This window comes from Tyto alba, unplaced genomic scaffold, assembly GCF_018691265.1.
Source record: "Tyto alba isolate M040663 unplaced genomic scaffold, T.alba_DEE_v4.0 Super-Scaffold_14, whole genome shotgun sequence".
NCBI lineage: Eukaryota > Metazoa > Chordata > Aves > Strigiformes > Tytonidae > Tyto > Tyto alba.
Window position 1 is genome coordinate 59111994 of NW_024881276.1, and position 24350 is coordinate 59136343.

At 37.9% G+C, this 24350-nt stretch overlaps 1 protein-coding gene across 1 annotated transcript in view; it reads left to right on the top strand.

The window, feature by feature from the left end:
* The window catches only part of KPNA1 (karyopherin subunit alpha 1), a 56226-nt gene that overhangs the window by 15749 nt on the left and 16127 nt on the right, over window positions 1-24350 (top strand). The window contains exons 3-11 of the mRNA XM_042788860.1: window positions 1083-1190; window positions 2983-3082; window positions 3647-3741; window positions 7596-7727; window positions 15801-15889; window positions 17713-17812; window positions 18376-18539; window positions 19544-19622; window positions 22570-22695. Coding sequence (XP_042644794.1) covers window positions 1083-1190; window positions 2983-3082; window positions 3647-3741; window positions 7596-7727; window positions 15801-15889; window positions 17713-17812; window positions 18376-18539; window positions 19544-19622; window positions 22570-22695 — 993 coding nt within the window. The remainder of the gene's footprint in view (window positions 1-1082; window positions 1191-2982; window positions 3083-3646; window positions 3742-7595; window positions 7728-15800; window positions 15890-17712; window positions 17813-18375; window positions 18540-19543; window positions 19623-22569; window positions 22696-24350) is intronic.

The following is a 24350-nucleotide window of genomic DNA, read 5'->3' on the forward strand; positions in this document are numbered from 1 at the left end:
CTGATATCTCTACCTCCTCCTCCAGAGGTGCAGGGGCAGGGAATGGGGGGGTGCAGTCAGGGCTGCTGCTTCTTCCATCTTCGGTGGGGGGAGCTTCTGGAACTTCTCCCCCCTGCTCCATCGTGGTCCCCCTCTCACAGCAGACAGTCCTCCACAAACTTTCTCTGACATGAGTCCCTCCCACGGGCCGCCGCATTCTCCACACTGCTCCATCGTGGGTCACTAACTTTTTCCAACTGGATTCCCTCCCACGGCTGCAGCCCTTCCCAATCTGGCTCTGTCGTGGGACTCCCCCGCATGCTGCAATCCTCCCAGTGCTGAACTACAGCAGCGGGGCTACCTTTTCCCACAAGACCCCGGCCTTCTTTGGGCACAGCACCTTGATCATCCAGGTGAAAAGCACAGGCCATAAATCAATGTCTGCTCCACCGTAGATCTTCATGGCTGTCGGGGGGAGCCGCCCTGCCGTCTCCCCACAGGATACAGGGGGGTCTCTGCTCCGGCACACCTCCCCCCTCCTTTCTTCCTCCGTTCCTCCACTGACCTTGGTGTTCATGCAGCTGCAGCAACTCCTCCTCACAAGTCCCCCTGCACGTCACCACGTCCCTTCTTAAATATGTTATCGCAGAGGTGCAGCTGACTGGCTCGGCCTTGGTGCAGAGGTGGAGCTGACTTGGAGCTGGGGGAGGTTTCAAGAAGCTTCTCACAGGGGGCCGCCCCTATAGCCCCCTCCCCTGCCACCAAAAAACCCCACCACTCACTCAAACCCAGGACAGAGCCCCAGCATCCTCTGCAAGAAAGCGATTGGAAGCTAGAGATAGCTTGTACGTGGAGGGGGATAGTGAAGCAGAGAAGGGAATATCACTGAGAATTTTGAAAAAATGTTGAGAACTAACATTCTAGCATATTGCTGTTTTCATTTACTCCATGACTAAACTTTCTCCATTTCCTGTCAAGAAGTATTGTAGCCAGTATATGAGCTTCTTTCAGGTGCTAACATATGTAATTTTTATTGCAGCCTAACATGACGTGCTGTGTATATATTACCTATATAATACATACTAAATACTTTATCTCTTTAGTTGTTTAAACGCCGAAATGTTGCAACAGCTGAGGAAGAAGTAGAGGAAGAAGTGATGTCAGATGGTGGCTTCCATGAGGCTCAGATGAACAACATGGAGATGACTTCTGTAAGTGATGAGAAAAGAATACAGTGTTTGTTGAAACTGGGAAGGCCTGTTGTGCTGTGACTTAGGGGGAGTGGAATTCAGAAGAATGTGAAAAATGGCATTCAGAGAGTTTACGGACAGTTCTTAAATGCCTGTCTTGGTGTGAAGTGCCCTGAAACAGATTACATGAGAGATAAGCATTATGGATAGAGTGAGTGGTTGCTCAGTGGATATCCTTTCAACAAAATGAAATAAAACGTCATTGTTCCAGACAGGATCATTACTTCCTGGTTTTGATGTTCACCATTATAAGTGATTTTGTCAACTGTTCCGCAGAGTTGTTGGAGTTTTTTAATCTGAAACTCATAGTGCTTGAAACAAAATACAAACCAGGCAATGTTTTATTGCAATTTACAAAGTAAAAAAGGACTTTGTGGAAATCTCTGTTAGTGGACTTTGTGGCACCGTTTTTATCCAGGGTGTTGGAAATACAACTAGATGTAGCTTATCTATCTGCATATGTCCTTAAACTCATTTCCAAGGTGGAATTTCATCCTACAGAAAAAACTTTTAGTGGAAATAAGACTTTTCTGATTTCTCCCTGTCTTTTTACTGGTCCTCTCCCTGGAAAGGAAAATGGTAAGGGATTCAGGCTGTAACAGAGAGGTTTAAGGAAAGTGCAGCCCTCACTTAAAAGTCTGACGACTGATCTTCACACTCGTGTCTCTATTCAGAGTATGGCAGTGATGTTTTCATAGAAATCAGGCTGGCCTTGGTTTCTGTTGGTGGTTATACCAGCCTTGAAAATTACTGAGACATGGAGAAAGGCCTATAAACAATATGGTAGATCACTAATAGAATATATTGTTTTACTCTTCAAGATAGTCTTTAAATGTCAGACAAGTCCTAAATACCGCTTAATCATTTGTGAGGAAGCTTATATGAAGTTAATAGATAGTAAAAAGTAAGGAAAGGAGCCTACCTAATTGAGATAGATACTACCATTATACAGTTTACTAATTTAAATATCATTAATTTCAGGGTCTTAATAGTTGGAGCTCTTACAGACAAAGCTTAAGTATTTTCAGCACTGTCGTCTGTTTCCCTATATATCTAAGGGTTTGGGTCAGATCTAGCTAAGGATTTAGATCAGAAGTGGTGGAAGAAAAAAATCTGACTTTCCTTATGTTGCTTTACATAGGCTTACATGCGTGATGAACAGAATGTCAGATTTTACCTGGCATAAGAAAGGTTGCTGATGTCATTTAGTCCCATTAGTGGAAACAGCGGAAAATTTAATACTCTTACTTGATTATGATGACAAGCATTAGGTTTGTCAGCTCTTCTAAAAATGACAGGTTCTGTACATTTTGGTGTAAGAGAATGAGTCAAAATATACATGTTACAGAAATCCAAACAATAGCATAATCGATCTGATGTTCTTGCATAACAGTAATTGCTATTCCAATTTAGTCTACCTTTTGTTGAAGCTGACAATTCTACATTTAACTTAGAGGAGAGAAGATAGAAAAAAAGGGGAGAGAACACTGGTGAGGTTCTGAAGAGTAATTTTCTTGACGTATCTTATGTAAAATCTGAATTTTGGCTTCCTGAAAAGAAAGACTACACTTAAGAATGGAGCTGCTTATGTAGATGTACTGTTATTGTCCATGACGGTCTTAGCTAGGTTTTTATTCAATAAGAGATAAACTGGGTACAAATCAGGAAATGTACCCTTTAACCACTAATCCAGATTTTGTTTTCCCTCTTGCTCTCTATCACTCTCATTCTGTCTCCCCCACCTGAATCCTAGAGTGCAGTCATCACCTCTGATATGATTGAAATGATTTTCTCCAATAGTCCAGAACAGCAGCTTTCAGCCACCCAGAAGTTCCGAAAGCTTCTTTCTAAAGGTAAGGGCTGAAATTACTTGGAGAAAAACGTCCCTGGCATATATTTTTACTTTGACAGCAATAAAGATTGAGTTTCATGCAGAAATTTCAGGATGAAGCTCTGTTTTGCAAAACGTCAGCTTGGATGTATGTAGTAGTCACTTCTTTTCTTGAAATCTTTATAACTACTAGCAGATATGATGTCTGCTCTTGAGTGTGAGTTTAAATATTGTCAGCAGTGTCTCTATGGTTCAAATATGCTGATATACTGAAGTTTCTCTGCATGTGTGCATGCCAGAGTGACATCACAGACCTGCTGCTGTGGAGTTGGTCTGCCTAAATTACTGACCGCATTAGTGTTTTGAATCATGTTACCTCATTACCTAAAAATTCAGGCTGGAGTCTTCTTATGGTGACAGATAGGAATCTATTGCCTTTTAGTAAAGGTAAAGCAGTATTGTAGAAAAAGAACATGCTCTCAGAAAAGAGGAGTCAGTATGTCATTGGATATTGTTTTGATGCAGTAATTGAGAAGTTCCCTACAAAGAAATGAATGTATCTAACTCTGGTTTTTATTTTAAATAGAGCCAAATCCCCCAATAGATGAAGTCATAAGCACACCAGGAGTGGTCGCCAGGTTTGTGGAGTTTCTCAAACGAAAAGAAAACTGTACATTACAGGTAAACAAATATAAATATATCTATCTTCCTATACTATGAAGGCATTTGGTGATGCAGATCAGGTAGAAAAAAAAAAAAACAGTGATTTGTTTAACTAGCTGTACTTTCTCCCTTTTTCTTTACTAGGTTTAAAAAAGCTATTTTATCTTCAGGGTTTCTAGCAAGACCTCTGGGGACAGGAGAGACACCTCTGAGCTGCATCGTGTGATTACTAGGATGGGATCTTTGCACTTTGTCATGTAACAAAACCAGAGTTTAAAATTTGGACCTCAACAGATGAAAAGCTATTAAACTAAACTTTAGTGTTTGTCTTTTTTTACTAATTGAAGACAGCTTTAAGCCTTTAGAATTATAACTTAATTTTTTTATTCAATTAAAAAAGGATTAGAAATAGAATCCAAACCGATAAAGATAGAAACCCTGAAACTTACTAGTTTGAAAAACTAAATTGTGCCTGCTACAGTGGTGGTTAATTTGTCTTGGACTTGTTTCTTGGGGCTTTGTCTCATTTCCTGCTGTCCTTTTTTATGGTCAGAGTTCTTTCTTCTGGGCTTGTAGAAAATTAAAGATAACGAATCATTTAGTAAAAGAAAAAAGGTATTAACAGGTAACTGTTAAATACAATATATAGGTTAGAATCAGTGTTCTTTCAAAATGCATAAGGTTACAAGTTTGTTAATGCCATGTGAAATCCAAATTTTGATGAGATATGCAAAAAATTGATACTAGGATTTACTTTTCAAGTTGATTCACAGAATTCCAAAGATCTGTTAACTACCTTTGGGGAGTCTGTGAACAGTAACTAAAGGGTATGTATCAGATTTAAGTCAGTTGGTTTGCAACTGCAGTGGAAAGTTTGTAAGTGAGCTGATACTAAAAGAAATTGAATGCTTCTTATTGCTTATAGGGGTCTAGCGTGGAAGCCTAAGGCAGATAAAGGGAAACAAGTTCATAATACTTGAAGAACATACTTGAAAAAGAAGGGAAAATAGGGGTAGAGGGTACTTTATCAAATGCAGATACATCTCTACTTTAAAAAAACTTTGAAAGCAATTGAAGACTGATTGAAATTCTCATGGCCTGACTGGTGTAACTTGAATTGTATTGATTTTGACATGGAAAGAGCAAAAACCAGTCAAAGTTGAAACTTCCAAGTGTGTACTAAGGAGTTTGTAACACAGCATTGAAAATATAAACCTGAATACATTGCTCTTGATATTCTATTCCAAGTGGTTAATTTTCCTTCATCTTGCCAAATTTGTCTGCCTGCTTGGCAGTTCAGGGTCTATAGGTAGAACTTCTAGCTGTAATCAGTTAGGAAGTTCCTCTTGACCTCACTTTTTAGAATTTGTTTTGACTCTTGTCAGTGTTTCCAAAAGTGTTTCTTGGCACAGGTATAGTTTTTGGGCTTGCCATTCTAGGCATACATGACTAGCCTAGCTGTAGAAGGATAGGATTTTCAACTCATTCTGGAAACACTGAAGTAACTTTTATGCTCAGATAGGTACTATAGGTAGGTTGATTGAATAGGGAAACTCTTCTGTGTTGATGAACTTGGAACTTTATGTGACTTTATGCTCAGTTTTTTTATCTTGTTGTCAATGGAATATCCAATAAAAATTGGGCTTCTGGTGTCAGTGGTAGGAAGGCCTAATTTGTCTGAAATTTCTCTGTCCAGTTTTCACTAAAGTGATTTCAACGCTTAAAAATAAGCTCCCCTCTTCTCCGTGATCACGTAAACCATATGTGAGCAAATAAATCTGTCTCATGTACAAAATCTTGTGATGGAGAGAGAAATCTTAAAAAAGAACAATACCATGCAGATCCCAAGATCATCCCTTGTATGAGGTTTTCTTCCTGTTAATTAATTATCATAAAGTATTTTCTTTTTCTATTCTTTGCCATTTGTATGTGTCTGTTCCTTAGTTTATACATCATCAGGTGTCCACAGTGGGTAGGGAGGAGAGAAACGGTCACTCAGCTAACCTTTCTGTAACTTATACCATCTGAAATGTTCAGTGGTGCTCACACAAGGGTATCATCTAATTCACCCTTGATCCTAGTGAGAAGTTGGGAAGAGATCAGTTTTAACAGAACTTCATTCAACAGAAGATGGGGAGACCTTATGATTAGCTCATAGTCAAAACTTATTTTATAAATATTTCAAGTAAAGTACAGATTAGAGCAAGAAGTACCTGCTACCTGGTCTTTCATTAATATGTTTATACATAGTGTTTCTTCTCTGTTATGAGTATATGATTGGAGAGAGTGTGAATCTCAGAATTGTGAGTAGTTGACTTGGTGGCATCCATTAGGAAGCCAAAGGGCAAGTTTTAAAATATGAGTAAGAAACCTCTGTGGTTGAAAGATGACTAATAATCCCGTTATACTGTATCACAAAACACTGGATACTTGCTTCAGAGAAAGTAAAATTGCAGGAAAGCAAGTATATTTTATGTTGGTCTTAAGCTCTGGCCTGAATGTTTTACTTTTAGTTCATTAATGATGAGTCTTACAGTTTTGACATTGTGCATTTCTGCTTTATTGCAGCCCATACTCTTTGTGTATTACAATGATGGGTTTTGAAATTGCTTATTCTGATCACATTGTACCAGAAGATAATTTCTCCTTTAGTTGGTCAGGAGGTTAGGATTAATTGTATTTTTAAACCCGAAGTCTTTAATTATTAATTACACCTAAAAATGAAAAGCCTTACAGGCCTAGGCTTATTGTTGAGTTCCTATTTTGGGTTCATTTCAGGATTCTGTGTGTCTCCTTAGCAGGAGTTGCTTTTATGATTAAATGTTAAATATAAGCCCCTGCTGCTCTTCAGAGATATCTAGTCTTGGAAAGCGTATCAGGGTTTTCACTGGAATACTGCCAGATCAACATTAATTTAATAAAATTCATTAGTAATGTCAAAATCAGTCATCTATAGCATATGACTTTCCATTTTTATTGTTTGTTGATTTTTGCCTTTTCATTCAACTTTTAGCAGTCTTTTTTTTCTCTAGATTCTGAATGTATCTGATAAGATTTAAATCTGCTAGTGTGATGGAATAATTTTTGGACTGAAAGCATGCAGAAATCTACCAAAATCTATATTTCTAGAATCTGCATTTTCTGAGTTATAGGTAGTGTTAAAATTTGCATTTCAGTTTAAAAAGTTAATGCTTTCTCAAGTTGAGATGATAATAAAAATAAATTCCCAAAACAGATAAAGCAAAAGATTCTAAGCTTTAATTCAGGATCTCAGTTTTGCTTCAAGTCTTGAATAGAAACATCATACACTAATAACTCTTGACAGCAATACTGATCACCATAGTTGAAGAGGAGTACTTTGCTGTAGTTGCAGAGTTCTACCAGATTGTGGTCACAAAGTTGTTTTTGGAAATCTCCTTTCCCTTTTTATTTTGTGTTTTTTTTTTTTAATTGGTTTTTATTTGTTTTATCCATCAAGCTTTGTCAAACAATGTCACTTCATGCATCTTCAGGAGTATCATTGCTGATTCAGTGAGTGTAGGTATCAGATGTCTCGTGGGAAGACTCATTTTTTGTGTATAGGTTCTGAGCCAGTAAGGAAAGGCAGTAGAATAAACTAAAAGTAATGTAAACACATAGCAAAAAATAATATTTGAAAAGTCACGGCAAACCTGATCTTGTTCTCATAAGGAACTTCTGTAAATTTTGATTTCAAGTCAATAAGTCTTCCCTCTGGTTCTTAATTTCCAAATTGTCTGTGTTAGTAATATCTCATGCCTCCCATATGCCTATTCTTTCTGTCTTCAAAAGAAATTTACTCTTCATTTTTGGTGTGGCTTCTAGTAAATTTTCCTTTGTATTTTGTTTTGCAGTTTGAAGCTGCGTGGGTGCTGACAAATATTGCCTCGGGAAATTCCCTTCAGACTCGAATAGTGATCCAAGCAGGAGCTGTCCCCATCTTCATAGAGCTGCTAAGTTCAGAGTTTGAAGATGTACAGGAACAGGTAAAGATTAAGAACGGTGTGGGGTGTTTTGTGTGTGTGTGGTGGTTTGTGGGGTTGGGGTGGGTTTTTTTTGTTCCGCTGGTTTTGGTTTTTTGTTTTGTTTGTTTGGGTTGGTTTGTTCTGGTTTTGGGTTGTTTTATTTCCTTCTCCAGAAAGGAACGGTGCTATCCTGTAAGAAATCCTTTAGAGGAAATGTAGTGTTTGGCAATTTTGCAGGACAGTTCCTTTCTACCTAGTATGTGTTAAGATAGTATCGTATTTTTCTTTTTTCCGGAAATGATATATTTAACCACAGTCAATGGGGTTAAGGCATTTTGATCTCTAATGGATTAGTATTTTTGTGTGTATTGAGGAACTCAAGAACCCTTGTTTTAAAAATTGCTTTAGAGATGAAATGTTCATGCTTGTTTCTCCTGAAGATAAAGCATGAGTGGAAATCATAGTTTGTTCTCTACAGACAAAATGGTAGTTTGTTCTCTACGTTCATTACCATTACAGAATAGGTGAATATTCTTTAAGGCCCAAAGGGATCAGTGAAAAACACAGACCACACATTTGACTCAGTAGTTTCCACATGAGGTTCATAACTTGTGTTTGAACCGGGATGTATTTCAGACATACAATCTTCCTTTGAAGGCTTAGGGTGATGAAATATCATGTTAACAAATAGTTTCAGTTAATCCTAACTTGAAAGTATGTATCTTTACTGTACAAATTTGACTAGCTTTGGGTTGAGGTATTTGCATTTGTTTCATTGTCTACTCAGTTAGTGGGCTCTTTTTTTTCCAGTAACTACTTACAGAGCATAGCTTAAGCTTTCTTGAGCAAATGAAATTAAGCTCTGAATTTTCATTATGAGGGTATCTCTGTGGTGGTGGATTTGTTTTTTGGTGACCCTTTTCTGAATGTTTGTTTCAGTATCTTTTTTGTGGTGGTGAAACTACAAGCACTGGATATTCCAGTAGCACTCTTCCAGCGATGCTGTTTGTAGAGATAGTACCTCATTTTCGTTTCTACTTGATACTTTGGTCTGTAAATATCCAAGATGTCTTTGCGGACTCTTTGCCACAGAAGCTGGCTGTGAGCTCAGGTTAAGCTGACTATCCAATATGATCCATTGTTCTTTTCAGAGTCACTGACTTCCAGGGTTCAGTTCTCCATGCTGTAAGTGTGACCTCTATTCTCTGTTCCTAGATGTCTGACCTTGCATTTGGCTGTATTGAGATGCATGATTGGAGGAGTCCCGACTCATAAGCATTGGATTGCTTTGTGTAACTTGCCTTTCTTTCTTATATCTGGCTCAGAATGTACCACCTGTACTTGAGGTTGCCTAACATTTTCCACAAGACAGACAGATTTTTTTTTTCCTCTCAGTTGCTTATAGCTTTCTAGCTGTTCCACTCTGCAACTTTCCATTTTCGATGGTCTGTCTCAAACCAAATTATTTTTGAAAAGGTTTTTATAGGAGAAATTAAGTTAAGATACTTGAGAAAATGATATTAAAGGAAATAAGTATATTTTTGTGTCAATTTTTTTTTAGCTTTCTTTGAGGAAACAAGGCTGTTGTAGAAACTAGAAATGTGATAGGGAGCTTGCCAAAATGGCAGATAAATGCTATATTCTGCTCATGTGAAAATCTATCGAGACTTAGCTATATGATGCTTTTTAGAATTTGTTTTTTGGGGGTTGAAATTGGTGGCATTACTGTACAGATTCGGCCATCACTTGTACAGTGCTGTCCCGCAGAATGATTGGTGCTTTGAGTGTGGTAAGGGCTACTCAGTTTTTTTGCTCTTAATGATCTTCTGTCCAAGAGCTAACTTTTTTGGTTTTTTATTAGGTGGTGGTTGTTATCCCTGCTGATGTTCAGAGAGCAGGTGGGAAGAGCGAACTGGTTTAGAATGAGTTGTGCAGCCTTCAGTGTTAAGATGTATGAATTAACAGAAGAGCTTAGGGGCCACAGTTAAGTAGTTTATCTGCCTCCCTCCCCCTCTGCCTCCTAATAAACTGCTGACATGTTAGAGTTCAGATTACAGGCAGGCAGAGTGGGTTGTAATTACCAGAAAATATGTTTCTGTGCAGTTCAGGTGCTGAATCCATGATCTCTCTGTTACCAGTAAGTCTCTAAATACCAGTTACAAACTGCTCTGTAGTAAGCTGTGCTAAAGATGGAAAATATACCACTGCAGTGTGTTACCTACACCTTTTAATTGTGGGTTTGTGTACTGCAGGTGTAGAGATTAGAGCCCTGTTCACAGCTGACTTTGGGTTTAATGCATGTCAACATCAAAGAAACTGTTTTCTCCAACAGCTTTAAAAAATCCCAAACACTTCGCCGTAATATCTACTAAAACAAAAATTAAAAGCATTAAACATTTAGAAGTTCTCTCATACTTCTGCATTACAGGATATCATTAGTACACAATTGCATAGTATTTTCCCAGGTGACTCGTCTCATTCAGTGTATGTACAGGTTGTTACCTGGTATCAAATCAGTGGGTAGTAAAGGAGGCTTTTATTTGTCACACTGTGGCCCTGTTTTTTAAAGTTGGAACATGCTATAGTGAATGAAGGAGAAAAGGGAAGAGATTTTTATGATTAAGGTGATTACAGGTTTCTGAGATAAAATGTGTCTTCTGCTCAGTGTCTGATGCTGGACGATTGCTTATATTGATTTTCAGTAAGTGGATTCTAGTTCTGTGTTTTTTGAATGCTCAATGTGAAGTATTTCCATTTTGTTTTGTAGTTGAGGACAACACAGCACTTTTGCAAGTGACTTTTGCAATTAGGTCTGTGTTTTGAGTAGATCTGGTCCTGGACTTCTCAAGCTGGATTTCTGAAACTGGAAGATATTTGGCCATAATTTTCTCCCCTGTAAAATGATGATTCTTACATTTTCTCACAGTGATATTGTGAAGATTATTATTTGCAAACACCTCTTGTGACATTTGCAACAAATTGCAAAAATACAAGAAAATACAGAAAATATAACTGCACGTTCAGGGCAGATGGGCCAGAAGCTAGACTTACAACCAGATAGTAAAGGAGGAAGAGTAAAAGAAGTATTGAAGCCTGTGCTTAGCAAGCCATTCTTTGTGCTAAGTGGGATAGTAATTCTGTGGAAGGAAATGTTAGTGATAACGTAATTTTGAGTATGTAGCATAGCATAAATTAAAAAAATATATTATTTTAATTTGACTTACTGTCTAATCATTATCCACTGCTTTTGTGTTACAGTAAGATAGTCTTGCAGACTTATACTGTTGAATTTGTCTTTTATTTCAAGCTTCCCTTAGCAGTGGCTCAGGAACAGATACTAGTTTACTTTATCTGATCATGATTTTCCCAACAGTTATTTTTCGGTATATATAAGCTAGTTTGTATCTAATGTTTTGCACTGTTTCTTCTGCATATGCTAGTTTCCCTGTCTAGTGGGATTCTAAATCAGCAGTTTTATGGAAGTATATATGAGGGAATCTTTATAACTATTTTTATTAAACAACATGTGCTTTAATGAAATGGTATCTTACGTCACTGTACAAGATCTGTTTCCCATTAAGCTGTGCAGGCTGACATTTGATTACCCTACCATCCTTTAACTCTTTCATTTTTTGCATTGTGTATCAGTCCTTCTCAGCTTGTATATCAGTCTTTCTCCGTGATCAGTGGTCAAACCATTGGACATCCATTTTTCCCATAAAAGAAACTGAGTTTATTACAGAAGCTACATCTCCATTATTTATGAAAACCACTTTGATACATCTCCCTGTTTCTGTTTTTTTTTTTTTGTGTACTGATTTTTAGATTTAGTCAGTGGCATACGTCCTAGCCTTCCACTTATCACAATTTTTTCTTCCAAAAGACATCTAGAAATTTAGATATGCCAGCCTGAAATTATTTATATTGAAGGACTCCCATCAAAGCCCTTTAGACATGCTTAAGGTTGATGTAGCTTCAGCAGTGTCTTAACTGCAGTTCTTTCCTGAGTTCTCTTGCGTATTTAAAACCCAGATGTCAACTTTGGTTTCCTTGATAAATATTGAATTTCCTTCAAACACCATGCAAGGCATTACGCTTCCTGTCTGAGATGATTGAGATTGTCTCACAGTGACAGATATATGTCCTTGTGCTCTGCTGGAGACCCAGTGGCAGGAGCATCCCCAGCTGCCCTGTTGTCCTTTGGGAACGTTTGTGTTTTTTCCCCTCAGTATTTTTCCATTTCTAGTTGTGTTGCTGTACCTTTTAGTAACCATCAGTTGTTTGGCAGAGGTGACCCGTGATTCTGGTGTCCAAGTTCTGTTTGGCTTTTACATCATTAGTCCTACTAACTAGGTCTTAGTAACCAAAATCAGGAAAAACAGTTGAGTCATGAATATGAACTACTTTCTCTGTTTGGGTGGATGAGATGTGAGAAACAAGGAACTGTGGTGGCGACGCCAGCCACTGAAAGAAAGATGTTTTCTGTGTTGGGACATAGTAAAAGTAATATCCTTGGAATTTGGCCTTCTGGTTATCTTTCATTGTGTCCACTTACCCAATCACACTTGTATGCAAGATAATCTTCATCATCTTCATTCCAGCATTAGATCCATTCCCAAGTCAGTGGCCAAAAGTAGATAAAGGTTGATTCTCACTTGATAATATTTCTTCGCCAAGAGGCACAACTCTATGCAGTGTTGGTGGTTCATTTAGCACTTGGTTTAAATATCCGAAGGCCTAGTGGAAAAACAGCTCAGAGCCTTCAGAATCGGAGGTGGAGGGTTGTCAGAAAGCACATGGATTATTTACTCACAGAAGGCACCATAGAGCTCAACAGTACTCTACAGAACTTGCACTTTACTGTTACTGGTTACTGAAGTTGTCAAGCACTGCAGGAAAAAACACTGCAGTTTAATAATGAGTAAAATAAACAGGAGACCTGCAACTGCAATCACTATTCTACTATTAGCAATAAATGAAAATTTATCCAGGAGTATAGAAACAGATGGTCAGTTGACAAGGCAGCATTTGCATTTTCAGTTTCCACACAACCTTGCTACTCCAGATGTTGGTTAAAATGTCAGCCCACAAATCTTAAAAGTACAGGTTCTTTTCATCTTCAGATCAGGATGTAGATATTGGAAAGTACCGAAGTGGAATTTTTTAAGAGTCAAATATTTTTTTGATTTAATAAACTCTAAAATTTAATGGAATTAAATAGCCTTTTATCTCTGCAACTATCCAGAAAAGAAGATTAAAAATGTTTGGGATGTGTAGAATGAAGCCAGAATGTTACAGCAAGCAAGCCATTTGCATCTTGAGGAGTGCACAAAAGCAGCAGTGGAAATCACTGGACGTGATTCAGACAAACCAACCCTGAAGACACTTGTCATTGTTCACATGTTGTCCATGGGAACCATGACAGAACTTTGTGTTTATAGCAGTGTCTGATGAGAAGAGTTTAACTGAGCTTTACTTAGGTTCCTCACTTATCTGAAGAGCTGAAGTGATTCCTTAAGGAAAGGAATCTTCCTTGTTGAATGGAACCTTGCATGCTTTTCTAAAGATATTTCAATTTCTTTGCATCTTGTGTGCTATCAGTCATTAGCATTATGAGGATTTCTTGCAACATCCTCTCTTACCAGGTCCTGTGATACCAGACTACTCGGCCAGACTTCTTTTGCCATAAAAGAATCAAGAGTGGGAAAGCAGTCAAATGCTATTTGACTTCTTTGGTCAGACTTTTTGATGTGCGATTTGCTGTTGCAAAACCAGTCTGTCATTCAGGGTCAGAATGGATTCTTGGATTAAGTGATTATCACTGTTGTCAACCCTGAAAATAGATATTGCTATAATGGCAGAAACAAAGTCCCCAAACAAGTGACATACGGCTTCCAGGGATGTTTTAACATGTGTAAAGGTGTCCAGGCAAGGAGACTAACTTTATACAAAGTTGCCCATGTGTTCAATAAAAGAAAATTATTGCAAATTCTTTTTTCATCCCTAAACATTTTTAGAAGATCCACCAATTTTTTTAGAAGATCCACACATCAGTTGAAATCTTTGATTCTTTTCTATGGCTTCTCATTGCTGCAGAAATACAATCATTGCAGTGAGAAAGGAGTGTGGCTTCTTACCATTCTAATACAAATCACATTCAGCAGGTGGTGGCATATGTTCTGTCTCTTAAGCTAAATTTTTCCAGTAGCTGACTCCATCTTGAGTCCATGAGGCTGCCAGAGCCGAGGTTATACTTCTATTTCAGACAAACTGTTGTCACAGCAGTTGTAAAATAAGAATTGGAATGAAAAATAAGTTTTCATGATGAACATCATTTGGGGGGCGACGTTGCATAGTAATGGCTGTGCTGTTTCACAGCTGAGGTTGTTATAGCCTGGTGCCCTGTCTCTGACTGTGGCTGACAGCAGAAGCTTGGAAAACAGTAGGAGAACAGAACAAACTATTCCTTTCCCAGAAGAGTCTCCTAGTCTCTTAACAACTTCCAGTTTAGGGACTTCCAATCAATCTATCTGAGGTGTTATTGGTAATACTGGTACAAAGGAGAGGTCTTTTTATTTTGTGTCTAGCAAGCTGACATCTGTATTTACATTTTGTATATACATCTACTTTTAGCTGTATTAATTTAGCAGGATTTGGTATTGGTTTTGGGCCTCTGGAGTGGTTGGAGTCTGCTGTTTAAAGGAGCAGCTTTTTGCCACCGTTTAAAAACATGTTACAGTAGAAATCTAATGCAACAAATCAATTGACATCATATCCATAACAAATAAATACATTTATTTCAGATTATCTGAGAATTTCCTTTAGGGAACAAAGTTGGCTTATTCTGTCAGGTTTTTTTAGAGGAGTAATTGTCAATGCCAAGTAGACATATGGAGAGAAAAACATGTTTATTTTGTGTGAGGAACTTATGTACATTCACATTTTACTGCATATAAATACATAAAAGAGAAATTTGAGGAGGACATTCAGCTACTGTCCATGATAAATGGGATTGCTTTTGTCCTCTATGTGCAATATTAGAAGTATTTCCAGTGGTTGTGTAGACATTGTATGGATCTTACCAAATAAGCTGATACATGGATCTGTTTGATATGATTTAGCCCTCTGCTAACTTGAAATAAATACCAAATGTGAGTTCCATACACTTTCTTGTGTGGCATAATATTGTCTGTAAATCTCATGGAATTCGTAAAATGGCTTTTATACTTCACATAGTCTACTTCTAGTTTTTTTTTGTTATAGTTCACATACTAGTGGACAATGATATCAAAACCACCACTTGACCCAAACAGATAGATCAAAAATAATTAAATCTTTTATTCTCATCATATTACAGAAGATGGATTTCATGCTTCTTTATCTTCTGGTATTTTAGATAATTTCTTCTCAGAATGAAGGGTTACAGTAGTACTGATGTCCAAGGGAGAAAATATCTGTTGTTGCATTTTGCCATGCGTATGTCTTGATAGGCAACACTGGTTCTGTCTTGTATGGTTTTCTCTTAAAGAATATATGCCAATGCTCATCTGAACTCTTTCATTCTGAATATTGGTTTATCTTGCATATAGTTTCTCATTTTCATTTCAGTTTGTGTCAGCATTGTTAATATGACTGTGTAAGCAACGCATGCTTTTATGGCTTTTTAGGAAATACTAATATGGGCTGTTCCACACAAACATTTTTGGGTAGATAAAAATTTGCTTGACACGTGCTATGAACGTCTGGACTTGAACCAGCTCTGAACCAGGAGGAGTGTAGAATTAGTGTGTTCCTAAGCCTAAGGAGATAAACTCATCTCTTATGCTGTGGACAGAGCAAGGTTATGTCTGCCTGCAAATTCTTTCGAGACATAAGTGTTGGTTGTTTTGATATTCCTCTTAGATGTGTGTAAATATTCCCGAATCATATAATGAACTTGGGTGTGTATGTGTAATACTCAACCAAAATGCATTCCCCTTTTGTACATTGTCCAGGATCTAACAGTGAGAACAGAGTATCTCCCACTCTAATACATACACTAAACTGGTTGAATTGTGAGAATAAAAGCAATTACTATTCTGTTTTTCATTGCAGGCAGTATGGGCTCTTGGCAACATTGCTGGAGACAGCACTATGTGCAGAGACTATGTATTGGACTGTAATATCCTGCCCCCTTTATTGCAGTAAGTCTGTTTTAATATGTTTTCCAGAATTCTGCCCGAGTGTCTGGTAAGACTAAAGTTTGTTTTCTGCCTTGAAGAATAATATTGATTTCTTTTATTGTGGACTAATCAGACTTTTTAATGGGGGCTTTTGTAATGGAGCTAAAATGGAAAGTTGTTTTAGGAGCAGCTAAGCTGGAATTATTTTATTATACAGAGTGGGTGGATGCCTTGGCTTATTTATAGAGTCATAGAATAATTTAAGTTGAAAGGCACCTCTGGAGGTCAAATCCTTTCTTCATAGCAGGTGAGATCAGATTAGGTTGCTCAACTACTTAACCAGTCAAATTTGGAACATTAAGGGTAGATTCTGTAACCACCTGGGGCAACGTGTTGCAGTATTTGACTGTAGCGTGGTGAAAAGCAGTGTTCTGATACCTAATCAGAATTTTCTGTTTTACCTTGTGACAGTTGCCTCTTATCTTGTCACTATGCATCTTTGAGAAGGATCTGGCTTCCTTTTTTTTCTGTATCCACCTGTTAAAACTGTTGTAGGCAGCAGTTATATCTCCCCTTACACATTCTCCTTCTAAGGCTGAACAAATCCAGGTCTCTAACCCTCCTGTTGTGTGTCATTTCTCTAGTCTGCTAATTATCTTGATGGTCCTCTGCTGAAGGACTGCATTATTACTGAAACAGTGACACCATTTTGTATTGTCATGTCCAAATTGGGATTACTCAGTCTCTGTCCTTTGCAAACTCTGCAGCAGTGAAGTTTTCCGATGCTCTCATAAAGACCTTGGTACACTGTGGGATGGCTGTGAAAAAAAAGAAACGGAGTTGGTGCAGTTGTGGAAGAACTGGGTCTTGCCTTCTTCCTAAACCAGAGAGCACAACGTTCCTGAGTTGTCAGGAAAATGCCTTGTTCAAAGGCTTCACAATGTTAAGTCAGTCAAACACCAGTTCCACACACATCTTTGTCATTGCTAGGATTGATCTCACTTAAGGGGACCCACGGTGGCTGATGCCAGTGATAATCCTAATGTGAGAGGGCAGTTTTGGTATGCAGATCTCATGGAGGCGTCAGTATTACAGTTCATCCCATCGTTGGGCTTTCTCTGTCTTACGGAGCACAAGTTGAAGCCTGAGCTGGTATGTGGATGCCACCTCATAACAACTGCAAGAAGAGACTGATTTGGGGTGGTCTGTAGAATTGTGCTCTAACAAGAACCCAGTGGGCAAGGTTCTTGTATGCTGGAATTGGAGCTGGTGTGCCCAGAAAGTCCGTAAACAGTGCTTGCTGTGAGATACGTGACTGTCTTGAATGTTTGGGAAATCTTAAATCTGATTATATGCATTTTCTGAGGATAAATTTTGTTTTCCTTCCCTAGTTAACGTACGAAACTGTAAAAGTGGGGATGATAGTCTGAGGCTGACATAAAAATGCAGCTGAGTGGAAAGAGTACTCTCCAAAACTACTTGCATGTCCTTCTTCTTAAAGTAATTTTGTCACAGTCCCCACGCCTTATGACTGTTAATCTGCCACATCAGTATCTAAGCAATTAAATGAACACACTTTAGTGTAACGGTTATTGTTCTTGTCAGGGTACTAAGATTCATGTGTCTAGCATGTATGTTAGTATCCAGCCATCAAGTATGATTTTCCTCAGGATGAATTTCTATGGAAAAAAAAAAAAAAAAGAAAATCTAGTGTATTTTGCCCTGGTGTATGTTAAAATGTAGTCCTGGGTTTATTGTAATGATTCATGCAGTTGACCCTGCAGGGTTGCCTGGCTTTGATTTTTAAAAAGCAAAGGTTGGAATTTTTTGTTGGTTTGTTTTAGATTGCTTTCAAAACAGAACCGTCTCACTATGACCCGAAATGCTGTATGGGCTCTGTCAAATCTCTGCAGAGGGAAGAATCCTCCTCCAGATTTTACTAAGGTAAGAGAAGTTTGGAAGGAAATGTGTTGTGAGGTGAATGGTAGGCAAATGAGCAATAAAGGTGATGAAACTTAAACTAAGTAGCAGAAATATTTCAGAATTTCTCTGAAACAATGCATGGGCTTCTTGCAGATCAAGTTTTTGAATGTAGTTAGTCCTTTGAGCAGACATTCACAACCACTATTTTAATATAGCTGCCTCCTAGCTTTTTGTTCCTGTACTGGAGATGACCATCCTGCAGCAGAACAAAACTGTGTACATCTTGGCTGCTGTAATGCAAAGTATGGCACATCTTAGCAGACAAGTATGAGTCCTAGTTGCCAGACATTGTACTGTAGAGGCTAAAGAATTCTCATAGTGATTTTCTGCTGACATACTCTTCTGTACTTGTGTAACAACAGCCCTGTACACAAGTGCTACCTAGGTCTGAAATTTTCAGTGTTGCACATTGAGATGCCAGTGCCTATTCCTCTAATGTCACATACAAAATTAACTGACTTGTTAGTACATCTTCTGGCCCTTTTAATTGCACAGTGTATGTATCTCCTCTTAATGTCTTACAGGTTTCACCTTGTCTTAGTGTGCTTTCCTGGCTGCTCTTTGTTAATGATACAGATGTATTAGCTGATGCCTGCTGGGCTTTGTCCTATTTGTCTGATGGCCCCAATGATAAAATCCAGGCTGTGATTGATGCAGGAGTCTGCAGAAGACTTGTGGAACTGCTAATGTAAGAAACTTCTGAGCAAATGTATTATCCACTCTTTTCCCTAAAATCAAGTTTTGCTATTTCTTAAGAGGTATTTTCCTGTACCTGACAGCTGCATTTTTGTAAAATCCATAATATATAATGGAATTTTCTGTGCCATTGAAATCCATGTTATAATTACCTACAGTGAAATTGCTGAAGGATATCAAAGATAAAAATGTAAGAAATAATAAAATTTACTAGAATTGACAGTACCAGGGATTTTAAATGTAAATAATTTCCTAAATTCCTATTGTAGAAGAGTATACACACACTTTGTTCAGTAAAGTATAGTTGTGGGAGTTGGGGTCAGGGAGATTGGCCTTGTTCAGAGCTATTTTTTCAGGTCTAAGGGAAGAACGTGGAGCATTCAGTTACCTAAGAACAAGAAATAATTGTTTTCAGTAATGTAAATAAAAAAAGACTATTAAGGCTTTTAAGATTAAAGCAAATCTGATGCTGCATTAATGAATAGAATGTATTACCTAAGGTACCTGTTTATAAAGAAGTGTTTTAATTTGAGAAAAAACAGTCCTTACTTCACCCTTCCTATTCCAATCCTGATTTAACAGTGATGGGGGGGGATGCATATGATGATGGAAGATGATCACACGACTTTTGTCGGTGTTCCTCTGTTTCCTTCTCTGCCTTTTTACGTGCTGCATTGCGTTTCACAGTTAAAGCTGATTACTTTTTCCCTCCCAAGGATGCCTATGCTCTGAAGTACTTGCATGCTTTTAATCTCATATTTTTATGCTGTTGAATGATACCTAAAGGCCTAAATATTTAGAAGACCTAGAAAGACTTATTAGTTTAAAATCAATGAGTGTTGATTCAGGTAGTGAGAGTGAAGTTAGATTTAGCAGGGGAGTTTTTCTCCCGGCTGATGGATGTTCCTTCCTTGAGAATGTAAAGATGGAGATGCTTCAGGAGGGTTAACACTTCGATCTTTCCTTGCCTAATTTTCCTTTTGTGCCTAATTTTAGGCACAATGACTACAAAGTTGTATCTCCTGCCCTACGAGCTGTTGGGAACATTGTCACAGGAGATGACATCCAGACCCAGGTATGGATTCGTTTTCTCTTGTGCTGTACTGCAGTTCATCTTTCTGTTAGTTGTGTAACCTATTCACAAGCACCTCCTCGTGTTCCTTTTGACATTTGAATGGGAAGGATTGATGACACTAGTTGCCTCAAAACATGTGGTGGTTTTCAGAGTTTTTCTTTTCAGTCCTAAACTGCTGGTGTTTCTTACATAGCTGTGTCTGGGATTTGTATATAGCTGTGCAATACCCTTTGAGGGTTGGTTTGGTTTTTTTTGTGGTGTTTTGTTTTGTTTTTTCTGGTTTGTTTAAAGCAAGTCTGCCTCTTAGGCTGAATTTTATGCTGAGTGTGTAATGGTAGGGCCATTGAAGGCCGGTCACATACGATGCTCTTGACTGTCTATGATGAATATACCAAAACTGAGTGTCTGGTCAGATTTTGAATGGTATGTAGCTGTGACTGGGCACATGTTTGGAGAAGCACTGATAGGTGGCAGTGACTCCCACCACTGTACTGGAATTAAACTGGGAGCCAGGAAACCTGGTGCTTAAGAGGCACTAGGTTGTCATCCTGCTGCTTTGTAGGTTTAGCAAGAGACAGCAGCTCCCACTGGTTTTTAATGTCTGTGGGAGCAGAGTCAGTGCCTTGCATACACGTGTTTCCTGTGATCCACAGGCTGGTGACAGTCTCTTTTTACATGTAGAGCAGAAGCTCCAGTTATGGGCTTCTGCTGTACGTTAAATTTTTTTCTGACTTCTTTGTGCATTCTGACACCCTTTTGAGAGGCTTAATTGATAATGAGGAAGAAAAGTACAGAGTAGGCTGTTGCTTTTGAAACTTTACTGACTCTTGGCCTCCGTCTCAAGCTCACAAACTATAAAGCACGCCTGTGTGGTGCAGAGCTCTCTGACAAATGCCCAAATTGGATTGAAGTGACAAGTTTAAAGAGGCTTGCTGTGGTGGGCTGTTGACTTTACAAAAACTGATGGCAGAAGTGGGGTCAAGAAGTGGTAATAGCTTCGAGTAGGAGGTGTGTGCACTGGAGGCAGTGAAATGGGCATCGGGGAGGCAGTGGTAGCAATAGGAGGTGTGAGATGATGTGAAGAGTGTGGAGAAAGAGGCTTTCACTGAGGTGTAGTTGCATGAAGCTTATGATTCCCCATTCAAAGTGTTAAATTACTCCTTCCACGTAAATTACACCAAAGTTAAAATCCGAGTTCCTAATCTGGAAGCTTCTTTCAATGCTTATTTTTTTATATATGTAAATATATCCCTTGGAATTCTGTAGTTCTGTGACAATGAGATCAGAGATAAAGATGCGTTAACAGCAGCACCCTGAATATCTTATCACTGGGAGGAGGCTAACATGATTTTTTGACTGTTACAATGTTTTTTGTGTAGCTGAATTGCATAGGCATTCTTGTGTTTTTTCGATGTCACTTGTTTTGCACATCAGTCATAGGAATGACTGAGGTGTGATTTCATAGTTTTGTTAAAAATAAAACCACACAGGATCACTAAATTGCATATAATGCAGGTTATTAAATACTGCATTAATCTTAGATTTTAATTCAAGAAAATGTTTAAATTTTTTTGTTGGGCACAGTTTTTTCAGAGGAGCATAGTGTAAGCTTTCCTGAAATACTAGAGAACTGTTTAAGTAGGATAGCTTTATAGTCCTGCCTGCAGGTTGTGCTTCATGCTGAAGGAGGGGTACAGAATACATATAAAAATCCTTAATCAGAAGGAAGAGCCCAGATTTGACAGTTGATTTTTTTTTTTCTTTTAATATATGAATGCAACATATAAGACAGTTACCTGAAAACTTCCCTGTACACCCTCAGAGCACAAACCTGCTTTTACTTTGTATCTCATTTCCAACTACTAACAGTTGCAGGTGCTTGGAGATGACCAAAACCATATATATAATATGCATGAAGAAAAAAAATTGTCTGAGCAGTTACCTGATACAATCTTGAACTATATAGTATTCGCTTTTTTAATCTTAATGTGGAGTGGAAAGGTTTTAGGAATATGTGTCTGTGGTGGGGAGGATATGAGCAAGGGAATTCAGTCCACAGATTCCACAAACAGAGGTCATCACTATGATTCAGCTTGACTCTCTCATCCTTTCGACCTCCACAAACAGACTGAAGAATTTCTCATAGAATTCTGTACCACACTGTTCTAAGTTGCCTGCTTTTGCCATATAAGGCAAAACTACCATGTGTCTTGGTAAGATCTTCCAATTTTTGATCTACTTGTAAAAAGTTGGAATTATATAAAAAAAAAAAGTATTTAATTTTTGAGTCATTGGATCCTGTTATGCCCTTTTAGAGGGTCAAAAAGCCCTTCACTGTCACACATGGTATAATTATTCTATCTTGTACCATTTATCTTCTGGGGCATTTTCTCTTGTACTTTGGGCACTTAAAATTTTGATTTGGGAAGTGCAGATTTTCCCACAACTGTTCTGGTCTGTAATATTGCAATTGTTTGCAATTTTTTTTTTAATAATAATTGCCCAGTAATAATGTCACCAGACACAACACTGGCAACAGTCTTCCCCACTGTTCCAGCTGATGTGGAAAACAGAACTAGCTGGAGCTTGCAAATATAAAAAAATATGGAAAACAAGACAACAGAAAAATATGGTCTTCTTATTTTTGTTTGATTTTAATGGACTTGGTATCTTCTTGAGTTCAGGTCACACTGAAATCATAATGGAGACATGATCTCTTATCTGAATTACTCAGTTATTAGCTTTCCTGCAAACATTTATTTCTTAGTTCTAGCTAGTTTTTTGTTTTGTTTATGTTTGGGTCTATTTTAACTTTTTTTGGATCATCTGATGGGATATGCTTTTTAAATTTTGAAGACACTGTATTCCTTCTTCCTGTGATTCTTAATGCTAAATTTCCTCTAAGGTGTGATTTGTTTGCCTTTTTTTTTTTTTTTTTTGTGTTCAGGTGATTCTGAATTGTTCAGCCCTGCAGAGTTTACTGCACTTGCTAAGCAGCCCAAAAGAATCTATCAAAAAGGAAGCATGCTGGACAATATCTAACATTACAGCTGGAAACAGAGCCCAGATCCAGGTAACCTTTTCAGCTATGATCAGTAATCTTTGTCTTGCAGGTTAGAATAAACACACATTAGGTGGTACACCTTTTTTTGTATATAAAGTGAATGTTTGTATGTATGCACAGTCACAGATACATAATTACATACAAGGAGAAGTATGTTATAGGCTCCGAGTGTAATTAGAATATTTCAATGGCCCAGTCATCTCTCAAATTATTTAATTTTATAATCATATACAGATTATAAGGGGGGGAGATGATCATGCTAGAGAATGACAGCACGAGGCTAAGCTCACACAGTCTTAAATAACTTGCTTCATGCCTTTGACAATCACTAAGATACAGAAATTCTCAAGTATGAAAGAGTAAGCTACAAACTTTGAGAATCAAGTAACTGTACATGTTTCTTGATTTCACTACCATATACGGACACCTATATTGTACAATACTTTATTCCTGTTTATATTTTCTTACAATTCCTGATACAGGCAGTTGTGCTTAGCCAAATCTAAAATTGCTATTTATTAAACTGAACAATAATGAAGGATATCTAACATGTTGCATTGGGTTTCATCCTCTCTGATAGTACCAAATTTTGTAATCCCTTCATGTTAAGTGGTAGTACACAGCAGCAAATCAAAGTCCTACTCCCCTGTGTCAGCCTTTACAATTAGGCCTTCAAGAGACCACATCTTTGTTCTGACTCTGAACTTAGTGTCAGCTATTGGAAGAATTCCCAGGACTTGTCTCCAGATGGTATAAATGAGAGATCAACCATCTCTTCCCCAGAGAAAAGTTCTTCTTTGACTAGATAAAGAAGAAATTGTTAAATATATTTTGTTTTCCCTGAATATGGAGTTTTTTCAGAACAGCTATACTGGGGGAATTTTTTGCTTGTCTTTCAAGGACAATGCCTCATTCCTTTTCTTTTTCAGAAGTGATGAAAAAACAAATTGTAGTGAAGCCAGTCTTTATCTGATAAATATACAAGGTTCCCATCAAGGCAGTTGAGTTAAAGTCCTCTCATGTAAATAAAATTTAATTCTTCTGAAGTTACATTTTTCAATGCTCTTCTCCCTTACTGGATACAGAGAGTATTTTCAGAGATTGCAGAGGATGCATGGAGGTCCAGTTGGAAATTTCTATTCCTCAAAGAATAGATATTAATAGCAGAAATATTAGACAGCAGAAATATTTGTCTCGCTCATTAGTAACCAGGCAGAAACAATGCAAATTCACACAGAAAGTAAATCAAGTCCCCTAATACACTGGCAAAAGTGTCCAAGGGAATTCTTCTTTCCTCCATACCGTTTTCCTTGGAAGGCAGTCTGACACTTGCTAGTATATCTGATCACTCTGGAATATTCAGTCTGTATGATCAGAATTAGCATGAAGTGGTTTTCCCTCATCACTCAAGGGATGGAATTACTTCTCTTCTTGCAGAGAACTTGCAGGAGACTGTAAAAAGGCTGCATGTTTTTCCTGAGGAAAAGTGTATTCTATCCCATGCAGGTGGCACTTACAAAGAACATTCAGCTGCTGAAGGGACAGTGTAAGGCCTTAATACCTTAAATGAGGTCTTCATCTTCATCTCTGAAAGCATAGGAAATAAAGTTAATACTTTTGTGAAAGATAACTCAGTCTCTGCTAAGATTCCTGGAGTTAAGAGC